The sequence below is a fragment of the Arachis duranensis genome, chromosome 5 (genome assembly GCF_000817695.3).
Source record: "Arachis duranensis cultivar V14167 chromosome 5, aradu.V14167.gnm2.J7QH, whole genome shotgun sequence".
Taxonomy (NCBI): Eukaryota; Viridiplantae; Streptophyta; class Magnoliopsida; order Fabales; family Fabaceae; genus Arachis; species Arachis duranensis.
Window position 1 is genome coordinate 96,083,810 of NC_029776.3, and position 12,334 is coordinate 96,096,143.

The window sequence follows — 12,334 nt, forward strand, 5'->3', positions numbered from 1 at the left end:
TAGAGTAATAAATAAAATTAATCAAATTAACAAAACCGTATTTGATTTAAAAATGTTGTTCAATAAAATTATGGCACAAGGTAAGACATTTTAATGATGTTGCTTGGATTTTAAAATTTAAGGTGAGTTGTATTTTTTTTAATAAAAAATATCTTTATTATTATTTGTTGATCTATTTTGTGTTTGTTACTGTTCCTAAAGTATTAAAGAGTTAAACTAAGTTAAAAAAAATAAAAAATAAATTAAAATTGTGCATTTTTAGAATTTTTAATTGTTATCTAAATTATTTTTTATTAATTTAATGTTGATAATAATTAATTATAATAAAAGTACATAAAGAGTACATAAATTAATTATCAAAAAATATTTTTTAAATTTTTTGTTTTCATTCCTTTAAAAATTTTAAAACTGAGATCTTTTATTCTATGCTTGCATGGTGCATAGTTTATTTCCACCATTTTAATGAAAATAATTGTAGAAAATTGTTACACTTTATTACAGTAACTTTTGGGATCAAAGAGAATAATATGAAAAAATAAAAATAAAAAATAAAACTAGAAAATATTTTCATAAACTAATTATTTAACTCTGTTATTTTGTGCTTCTTTTAATTGATATTATTGTCATATATGTAGTTTTAAGTTTTAATACATTATTTCTTGTTCTATTAATGTAATCACATATTTTTTTTTTCATATTGATTTGATGTGCTCAGAAACACAATATACATGTTTTTTCCTTTTTTTTCTTCCATTATTTCTTTGCCATTCTTTATTTTATTTTGAGTTTTCTCTCCATGCACATAAAGTGATCGAATGAAATAAATGACATTAAGCAGTTTCACAAATAATTATCATTTCATTTATTTTTAAAAAAATATTATTTTATTTTACAATCTATACCAAATATTATTAGGACTAAAGTAATTAAACTATAATTGTATATTTTTAACGTGAATCAATAAATTATGTATGATGTTCTTTTATATTTTAGAATATTTAAGATTTATTTTTCAGTTCAACTTTTAATTTTAGAATCTTATGGTGATATTAGTAATTTTTAATTTATATAATAACAATATATTATTTGAGCTATTAAATTATTTTGTTATGAAACCGATAACATGATACATGTATAAAATGTGATTTTTTTTTAATTGTATAATATCACAGGAAAGATGGTAGAAATGGAGATCATCCAAAAAATAGTTGAAGAAGTAGTCAATATCAATAGAGGTGAGGAACAAGATAAAAGAGGAGCGGAAAGTTTAGTATAGTAGTTAGCTCACTCATCTATTTAAATAAATTTCAAGAGTTTAAATTCCGCTTTGTGCATTAGTAATTTATTGACTAACGATAAATTCTTAAATAAAGTTTAGTCCTCCATACCATAACTATGGAGATGTATATTAAATAACTTATATGATTCAAATTGAGTTGGCAAATCATCTTATGGATATGCAATTTGTAAAGTTCCCAAAAAGACATGAAACTCTTCTCCAGTTTGGATTAATTTAGTTTTTGTGCAGTTTTTTTTTTTTCTCTATACAATACTTTCAACCTTTTTCTTTCCCAAACCAGCCATATGTTGTAGACTAAGCCATGTTGTGTTTGATGTGGTCCTTTTATATGTTCGAACCAAACAAAATAAGTAAATATGCAATTGGTATAAGAATAAGAAAATTATTTGGTTATTTGGAGAATTTAACAAGTATTCAGTTTTGATTAATGTTATTTACCGATCTGTGTCTGTCTTATTAAACAAAAATAATGTTACATGTATAAATTTTTTTATGAATTAAGTTCAACTAAGTTTGTTTAATATTAATAAAAATCATTTTCATCATTCTAACGCATCTACTTATCTAAATTTTATTGTTTAATTTTATTGAATTTGATTCACAAAAAAATTTATAGTTGTAGTACTTCTCTTAAAAGAAATATATTGTAAATCTCAAAAAATATAAATGAATGTTTTTTCTACATTTTAAAATAACCATATATATGTTGAGGTTTGTGTACGACATGAAATGAATTATATGACATGAATGAGAAAAGGGAAAGTGACAGTTGAAAATTATTTTTAGTATTTATTTCATTCATCATATTTATTTCAATAATGTTAGGAAATTAAGGAGGAGTCCAATCAACAATAAATTAACAAATATTTTTAAATTATATTCTATATTAATTAATAACATTAATTAGTGGTTATTTAATTTTTTTTAAAGATATAAAATTAATCATTATTAATTGCCTCTTTTTACTCTAATTCAACTTTTACCATTTATTACGCAAATACTAATTTCTCTTTTTAAAAAAAATTTCGAAATTCCAAAAACAAAAAACACCAAAACATAAGATAAAAAATATCCAAATTCTAAGAAAAAAAACATCCAAAACATAGGAAAAAGAATCATCCAAATCTTAAGAAAAAACATACAAAACATAAGAAAAAGAATCATCCAAAACTAATAAAATGAATCATCCGAAATGTAGAAAAAAAAATATAAAAAAACTAGTTAAAAAAATCATTCAAAACCAAATAGGAGGAAGAGAAGAAGAGCCGCAGGGTAGCCGACGACGACGTCTTGGACGGCGTTGCGTGAACAGTAGAGGCACTCGCGGTGGCTGTTGCGATGAGTAGAGGAGTCGCCATGGATCGGAATAGTTGATCGCACATCGCAAATGGGGACCTGATAGTGGCTGCATCGCGACAGATAGAGAGTCCTGGGGTGCAAGTGGCGAGCGATGGGGAGTCGCGAGCGGCAAGGGTGCGTCGGACGAGCGATGGGGAGTCGCGATGGGACGTGAGGAGGGTGAAGTAGAAGCGTGATGGTGGTTGTCTTTCCTGCGTGAACGGCAGATGAAGTGGCGGAGAAAGATGTAAGGACGACCGGCGACAGTACGCGAGGACGGTGCTGCAGTGACGCTAGCGGCGCGAGGACGAAACCGCGACAGCGTGGAGCATTAGGAAAAGGGATTAGAATTTGTGGTTTTGTGCGGTGAATGGTGAGTGGAAGTGAAAATAAATTATGATAAATTTTGATTCAAAGATACCATTAATGTTAATTAATCAAATTTTAAATTTAAAAAAATAATTTAAATTTAATCAATATTATATTAATTGAGTTGTTCAATTCTTGGTTGGTAGACACTTGACTCCCTATATTTTTTCGTATCCCAAATGACTCAACGGGTACAATTTTGTTTTACATACATGTAAGATGAATCTAACTCATCTTTAGTTGACCAAAACAAATAACTCAACCGCAGTCTATGAAGCAAGAACACACTAACTGAAGGAGGTATCCATGTGTCTGCACGCAAAGACACCAGTACAACACATAACCCATACATATATACATTTTGTATTTGACCAATTGTTTTATTTTCTTTTAGGTAATTCAAAAATACTTCAACACAAATTGAATATGGTGTTTTAACAGTGTTCAAAAATGCCAATATTGGTAGTTTGAATATTAATGGTAGTGTTGGTTCAAAGTAAGGCAAAAATAAGGAAAATGTGTTGGTTTTTCAAAAGTTCTCTTTAAAATTTGGTGTGTCCATGTGTAGTGATGTGTAGTATGTCCATGTCAAGCATTCATGCTTCATTTACCACAACTAACTAGGCATAGTTCTAAGAGCATCTTCATGCTTAGTTTTAATTCAATTTTATTTTTTATCTCAAAAAATACTAATAAGTATTTGTAGGATTATATATTATAATAATAAAACTCAATAACCAAGTAAAATAGTTAAATTAAATCCAATTAAATTGGTTAAATATATTTCACATCTAAGGTACACTTTTTCTTTTAAGGTACGCTTCTTCTTCTTCTTATTTACATTTTTGACACTATTTTTTTTATCTTTCTCTTTTTTCTTTATTTTTTTCTTTTGTTGTTGTCGTTGTTGTCACCACCAAAATCTCATCTTCTTCCCCCTTCTTTTTCTTTTTTCATTTGAATTTTTTCTCTTTTTCCATCATCATCGTCATCATCATTATCGTTAATGTCATCATCGTCTTCTTATACGTATCATTATCGTCAAATTTTTTCACTTATTCTCTTTTCTATCAAAATTTGTGAATCTGCTACTCAAGTTTTTAAAAAATAAGTTCTTAGTTTTATCACATCATTTAGTTAGAAATTTGGGTGTTAAAGGGTAGATATTTTGGTATTATTTTTTATATTTTTATGTGTTATTTTATATACGAGATAAGCATTCAATTCATTGAATGTGTAATATTAAGATTCAACATTTTTTTGCATTGTGTTACTAAATTTCTGGTACCAATTTTAAGTAATTTTAATGCTATCTTATTTTATTTTATAGAGTTATTGTGATCTTTTAGTATGCAATTTACTTTTTATATTCTGTATAATTGTATTTAAATTATAATGTCAATAGAAATAAATTTTGGTATTATTTTTGTTTTTGACAAGAATTCAATTCAATATTTGTGAAGATACATTCATTCAACTAAATAAGATTGTAATACAGTATAAACATGTTTATTCAAGTATAAAATGGGAAGCAATGCTCCTAAAAAAAGAAGTAAGAACAACAGAAAAAAATGCAACACTAAAAAAGACATTTCTATGTTTTTGTAACAAAATTTTGGTGTCAATTTCTGTCACGGTTGAAAAATTCGATGTTTTTTTTTTGCGCAATTCAAAATTCTTCTTGTTTCATCCATTTAACAAGAACTTGTGTCACAGTTAGAAAATTCTGATGTCAAAATTAAAAATTCTATATGCTATTATTAAAAAATTTCGGTGCTATTTTTCTGATAAATTTTATAGAATTTAAAACTCTCCCTCCTCTACTTTATTTTCTGCTTCTTTTTTATCTTTTTTTTCTTCATCTTCTCCTTCGTAGTTTGTTTCTATATAATTTGTCTTGTTTTACTTTTTTAAAAGAAATAAAATAAAAAATGAGAAGTAAAATTAAACAAAGTAAAAGAAATGTCTATAGTAATACATGAAGAAAAAGTGAAGAAAAATAAAAGCAGCAAGAACAACACCAATGAAAAAAGGAAGGCAGAATACAATGCACGAGAAAAAACAAGAAACACGAAAAAAATATGTGTGTATGTTGTACGAGCAAATTTTGTTGAATTTTGGACAATTTGATTAGACTTGGTTGTCAAAAAAATTTAAATGTGTAACAAGACTCATGTCATAAAATTAACGAGACTCAAGGTGAAATTTGTCATTTCAATCATAATCGTAAGAATTGAATCGGTAATCGAACCAATCAGGCTACTAGTTTATTAGTTCAATTGATAAGTTACTTATTGAACTAATAGAACCGGTCCTACGTAAATAAAAAATATAAAAGAGTCAAAAATCTAAAATTAAAATTTAAAATAGATATCTTCACTATTATTTTAAAAATAATCAAACTTCAACAAATTATAATCAACAAATTATAATCCAATTATCACTAAATAAATATATAAAATTCTAATATTTTTTATAATAAAAAATTTTTATTTTATTTTCATATTAAAGTAACTAATTTTTATTTCAATAACTAATTAATTAGTTTGTATTTATTATATTATTTTTATTGAAAAATAAGATTTAATAAATATCATATAATCATAAAAAAATAATGATATTGTAATTAATAAAAATATTTGATATTTTTATTTATATATATTTAATAACATTTATATTAATAATTATGAATAATAAAAATATAATTAATTTAAATATAAATGAGTATAAAATTAAAATAATATTAATAAAATTATTGTATGTTTTTATTATATAAATAATAATTAACATATAAAGTAATAAGGAATAATATAACTTAGTGGTAAAAAGAGCATGTAATAATAAGGAGGACCTAAGTTTAAATCACATTTTTAACAATTTTAGAATATTTTTTAGAAGGGTTTGGTTAGATCAATTTCTACCGGTTGAGAGTTTGGTTCACCAATTTTCTGCCGATTCTTACTGCCCTTATTCCAATTCAATTTAAACTTTATTATTTCATTTATTATATCATTTAATTGAACTTCTTTTAAGGCTCGTTTAGAAAATTTCAAAAGCTTTTTTTTTTTTACTTTTGACTTATGAAAAGTCATATTAATGGTGTTTGGTATAATTTTTTAAATATGATTTTAATTTTTTAAAAAATTGTTTAAGAGCTTTTGAAAAAGTTAAAAAATTTGTCTTCTCTCTTTCTCAAAAGCTATTTTATCATTTTTATTTATTATACAATTTTAAAACAAGTGCTTCTATCTTTCCAAATACAAAATAACTTATTTATAAACTGCTTTTAATATAAGTCCTTGTGTTTTAAACTCTTTTTTTTCAAAAGAACTTAATTAATTTGTTTACCAAACTGACCCTAAAAGTGATATGATCTCTCTTTAATGATACTGGTCTTATTTCAAATATTGTATCCAATACAAATTTTAGAAATTCCAACGTATTTATAAGAATCGGACCGTTAGTTCAACTAAAAAACCAATAAATCCGTCACCTGGCCAATTCGGTTGAACAATCAGACCGAATAAAGAACAAAATTGAAAAGAACTAAGTTGAGTCGTCCGATTTTGATGAAAATCGAAAAACCGACAATTTTGTGTAACCCGGCCGATTCAAAACTCTTTTTTTTTTCTTTGTCAAAATGACGCCGTCTTGGGTCTTAAAAAAAAATACTCGAATATATCCCAATACTTCATTCCCCCTAACCTTAATCCCCTAATTCCTAAACGGCACCCATTTCCCATAACCCCTCAAAGCTCTAGCCCTCCTTAAAGTCTTTTCCTCACCTTATCACACCATAGTCTCACTCAACCTCACCTCACCCCCCGGCCGGCTCGTCTTTTTCGTCTCGCTAAACACGGTGCCTTTTCTTCGTCCCCTGCACCGTCGCGTTTTGGTTCGTAAGTCGTTTTCTTCATCGCGGCTCCATGCTCAGCAGCTCCTTGCTCTGCGTCGTTGTCACCGTCATGGCGTCCTCTGACAGGTTGGTAGTCTTCTCATTTCTCACTTCTCTACGTTCTGCATTATATGATCTCTCTTTAATGATACTGGTCTTATTTCAAATATTGTATTCAATACAAAATTTTAAAAATTTCAACGTATTTATAAGAATCGGACGGGACTGACCGGTTCAACTAAAAAACAATAAATCCGTCACCTGGTCAGTTCAGTTAAACAATCTGACCGAATAAAAAACAGAACCAGAAAGAATTGAGTTGAACCGTCCGATTATGATGAAAATTGAAAAACCAACAATTTTGTCTAACCCGACTGATTCAAAACTCTTTTTTTTCTTTGCCAAAATGACGTCGTTTTGGGTATTTAAAAAACAAATACTCGAATATACCCCAATACTCCATTCCTCCTAATTCCTAAACGGCACCCATTTCCCATAACCCCTCAAAGCTCCAGCCCTCCTTAAAGTCTTTTCCTCATCTCATCACACCATAGTCTTGCTCAACCTCATCTCACCGCCGGCCGTCTCGTCTTTTTCGTCTCGCTAAACACGGTGCCTTTTCTTCGTCCCTTGCACCGTCGCGTTTTGGCTCGTAAGTCGTTTTCTTCATCGCGGCTCCATGCTCAGCAGCTCCTTGCTCTGTGTCATTGTCGCCGTCATCCTCTGATAAGTTAATAGTCTCCTCATTTTTCACTTCTCTACGTTCTGCATTATTTCCTTTTTTTTAGTTATTCTGTTTATATTATATATAACAAATTAAATTTGTTGATTCTTGATTATGAATTTGTTGAATTTTTTATTATGAGTCTGTTTAAATTAATGGCAAATTGATGTCTTTTTTATAGTTGTTTTTGTTGATGTTGTTGTGAATTTAGGGTTACTGAATAGAGAATAGGTGTTGTGAATTTGTGATAGCTGTTGTTTTATACATTTGTTATTTCATATTGTTTTAGAATGGCTTCAACAAAAACACCATCCTCACAAGAACAAGGATCAACTCCTAATGCATCAATTGAAACCCAAAAAAACAATAGAGCAAAAACCAATCCTATATGGAGTCATTGTAAACAAGTTATGGAATTTGAAAAATAAGTAAAAAAAAATTCATTGGTTTAAGTTTCATTTGACTAGAAAAAAAAGGAGATATTGAATCATGTCAAAAGAATTCATCGGCTTAAGCTTATTAGTAGTACTAAATACTAATTGATTTCATGTCTATCTTTGTATTAGTTATTTTTAAAATTTGAGGCTTGGTTGTTCTTAAAATATTAGTAAAAATATGTATTTTGATTTTTTTTATTTTTTTATAATTTTATATTTTTTATTTACACAAAATCAATTTTACCAATTCAACCCGTAATTTATAGATTGTACCAATAAACTACCAAACCAGTAACTTAACCGATTTGATTATTGATTCGGTTCTTACAATTATGCAATCAACTCCAATATCCTAACCAACCATCAGTTAATTTTTTTTCATCAGTTAAAGTAAGGGTTAATGTTCAAATTCGTCCCTGAAATATCACGTGATCTTCATTTTCGTTCCCGAATGATTTTTTTAATCAAATTAGTCCCTGAAAGATAAACTGTTAGTCAAATTAGTCCTTCCATCAATTGGATAATGACATGTCACGTTAAGTACCACGTGGCATGATGACGTGTCACGCCACGTGATAGGTCAGTGACACGTGGCACACTTGACATATAAAAAATTTTTCTATTAGTCAAAATAGTCTTTGAAAGTACAGACGTAAGTCATTTTCATCCCTCAAATTTTAAAAATTAGTCAAACTAGTCCTTATATAATTTTTTTTCTTCATAAAATTATCTCTCTCCTTTAATTCTTCTCAAAATCTCTCTTATTCTTTTCTATTCTAAAACCATTTTCTTACATTACTACATTTTGCTGGAATATATATATATACTCAAAATTGAAATGTATGTATTTATTAAACTAAACAAAGTTATATGCTCAAAAAAAAAATTATGTATATTAACCTAAACAAAGTTATACCACTATTTTTTTTCTACTACATGTTTTTTTTCCATTACGGTATTACTTATATATAGGATGTAATGGTAGTGATACTTAGAGTCAAAATTCAAGAAAATCCACAAATATTGGTTCAATTTCAAACTTCACAAAATATTAAAAATTTGTTGGTTAATTATTATTATTATTATTATTATTATTATTATTATTATTATTATAAACGAATTGTTTCTTAAGCGTAATACGTGCAAAGATCATAATAAATTTTTGTGTGTTTCATATGTTTGAGATAGATTATATAATTTTTCTTTTAATTTCACAAATCAATGAGATAAAATGAAATAGGAAACATTATACCTATGCATAACACAGGCTACTCCACACTAGTACATTATATAAATAGATATGCTTCGTATTAAAATAAAATTTCTTTTGCTTTAAATAAAATATTTAAAAATTATATTAGAATATTAAAATTCAAAAAATGATTACATAAACCAGTTTTTCAATTATTGAGTTTTACTATATAAATTAAATAATAATAAAAATTATAATTTTAAAAAATTTATTTGAGAGATGAAAATGACATACATCTGAACTTTCAAGAATTATTTTGATTAATAGAAAACTTTTTTATATGTCAAGTGACACGTAACACGTAACACGTGGCACTTAACGTGACACGTCATCGTCCAATTGACGTAGAGACTAATTCAGAAATTAATTTAATTAAAAAAATCATTTGGGACGAAAATGAAGATCGGGTGATCTTTCAGGAACAATTTGAACATTAACCGTTAAAGTAACACTCAAGCTTATCAAAAGTCACTCATAACATAACAAAACAACTCTACAATTGCCACTTGAAGAACCCTCATCCTTTTTGTTTATTTAAACACCCCCTACCTCCCCTCATTGGCTTTGATTTCCATAATCTACCATTCATTCCCACACACACATATGCACAAATTTATTTCTTATGGGACAGGAATACTCAAAGGCCATAGCAAAATATATAACTAGTTTTATTATTCACACATTCTGCAAAAACTATGGTTGCCAATTGCCATGGCCCGTGAGTGTAGCTTTGCGTATAACCAATTTGTGTGGGTAGACTGTAGATCTACTATGCAACGGTGATTTTAACACATTTTTAATTAGGCAGCGTTAGTCAACTTGTTTTTTGTTTATTCTAAAATCATTTTTTAATGCAAGTTTAGGGTTTAGAGGTATTTAGGAATTAAAATTTAAAATTTATACTTAACATTTTAAAATTTGGAATTAAAAAAAATTGCTGCTACCTGATTAGACTGAGTATTTTTGTATAATCGTCATTAATTTCATAGTTTGTATTTTGAGTTATACTTCGAGATAGAAGCGTTACCTACCCTGCAAAGCGGGCTTCTGAAACTGAACCAACAATATCACCTTTGGAGCAATCATAAATGGATGCATCTGCCTCAGAAACGCAATGGATGCGTAATTGTTGGATCGATACGCCATGTTCTCCAGATCCACCTTTGCGTTTTTATCTATCAATCTGCGGATGTGGCTATGCTAGAATCTTTGACTTTGTCAGCATCCATACGCGTTTTCGATTAGCGATGCAGTGTGAGAGAGAGAGAGAGACATGATAACGAAGGAATTCTTCAGATCTGGACATTTTATTAGGAAGGAGAAGGTTCAAGAATGCTGAATGCATTCTAGGAAAAAGCAACAAGGAAGTAGGGGTTCATGGCCCAAGCCCAATTGTCTCATGAGCCCAGTGGAGGAGTCAGATCCAAATATGTACACCCAACATTAAGAAAATGTCTAAGACCAAAAAAGAAAATATCTCCATCACTCAAAAAAAAAATGTCTCCCGTTCTCCATTCTCATCACGGATCTCCTTTTAGTTGTCTCCGTAGAAAAGGAAGATATTCACGATTATCTAGGAATATTATTAAAAAAAAACACAATTTAATACAATTCAACAAAGTTTAACATAAGGTAACGCAATTCAACCACAAATTTTTTTGGTTGTTCTCTGTATTTTTTAACCTATCAAAAATTAATTCATCGTGAATTTGAGTTTTATTCAAAAATTTGTTGTTGGTCAGAATTTGAATCTAAAATACTTATTTTAAATAAATAAGTAAACTAATAATTTGACCAATTCAAATTGATTTGAGCACAATTTAATATAATCCAAAGTAAATATTGAATATTTAACCCATATATTAAAAAAAATAAAATAAAAATAATTTTTAACATATAAAATAACATCATTCACCTTAGTAAGTGAAGATATTTTGTCAGAGATAAATAATTCTAATAAAAAAAATGCTATTTATACAACAAAATTTAGCATTTAATTTTTTAATTAATTATATTTTTTATTTTTAAAGAATCACTTTTATTTTGAATATTTATCACTGTAAAATTTATAACCACTTGCAATACATTAACTTTTTTGCAAACTAAACCATAAAACTCGTAACAACTTTTCGTGTACTAATTTTTAAAAAATCAGTGAAGTTTTCAAAATCAATTAAACTCATTTCAATTTTTTTTATTCAAAACATTCAAAACTCATGTCAAAAATACATCTAAAATTAAATAAACAACATAAATACATTTAAAATTATGTATTAACACATCTAAATTATTCTCATTGTAGTTCTAAATTATATATTGAACACAGAAAAAATTAAACTCAAATACACATCCAAAATTATAAGAATACACTCTAAATATTTTATCAACACATCCAAAACTCATGTAAAAAAACTTATATATGTACATAAGAACATAGTGAATAACTTAAACACATCCAAAATTAAATATTGACACATCCAAATTAGATCTCCCAAATCAAACATATGAGTGCAAAAAAAATTATAATCACAAACACATTTAAAAAAAAAGAAAAAAAACACAGACACTTCCAATATTATACATAAATTTAAAAAAATAGAACTTTTTATTAAGCAAAAAAAACGATAACATATTTTCATGAATGAACTCAACCAAATTTTTTTAAAATTCTACAAGCAGGAATACCAGAGACAGAAAGAGTGCAACATAGGGAAGAGACAGGGGGAGACGCGGGAGAAGGGGGCGGTTGTGCGCGGCGCGAGGGAGGAGACCAGGGATGAATAAGGAGGGAGAGGCGCTCCAGCTCTAGATCTTAACAGAGCGAAGATTTTACAAGTGATTTAAGATGGTTTAAAATTTATTTTAGAATTTTAAATTTAAAATTTTGAATTCTAACTAATTTGATTTTTGGATGTGTATTTAAATTGTAATATATTAATAATTAAATATATTAAATTTGAAACAGAAATTTAAAATTAAAATTAAAATTTTAAATTTTAGTTTTATTTAGTTTGCATTT

General features: G+C 27.6%; 1 protein-coding gene across 2 annotated transcripts; it reads right to left on the reverse strand.

Annotated features, from left to right (window-relative positions):
* Positions 1–2,471: 2,471 nt before the first annotated feature.
* On the reverse strand, positions 2,472–10,634 carry LOC127747536 (uncharacterized). 2 transcript variants are annotated; one of them, XM_052261539.1, is made up of 2 exons: positions 10,343–10,634; positions 2,472–2,931 (listed from the first exon to the last, which is right to left on the reverse strand). In XM_052261539.1, exons 1-2 carry the CDS (start codon positions 10,459–10,461, stop codon positions 2,535–2,537), a joined length of 516 nt encoding a protein of 171 aa, XP_052117499.1. In that variant the 5' UTR covers positions 10,462–10,634; the 3' UTR covers positions 2,472–2,534. The 2 variants fall into 2 exon arrangements, with proteins under 2 accessions (XP_052117499.1, XP_052117500.1); XM_052261540.1 differs by lacking the exon at positions 2,472–2,931 and adding an exon at positions 7,033–7,667 and having other exon boundaries at positions 10,347–10,634.
* Between the last annotated feature and the right edge of the window lie 1,700 nt (positions 10,635–12,334).

Excerpts from the sequence above, each read along its gene's own strand:
- LOC127747536 (XM_052261539.1), bottom strand. The coding sequence starts at position 10,461 with ATGGCGTATCGATCCAACAATTACGCATCCATTGCGTTTCTGAGGCAG. Across the intron at positions 2,932-10,342 it reads AAGCCCGCTTTGCAGGGTAG|CGTCACTGCAGCACCGTCCT; the intron begins GTAACGCTTCTA and ends TCGCGCCGCTAG.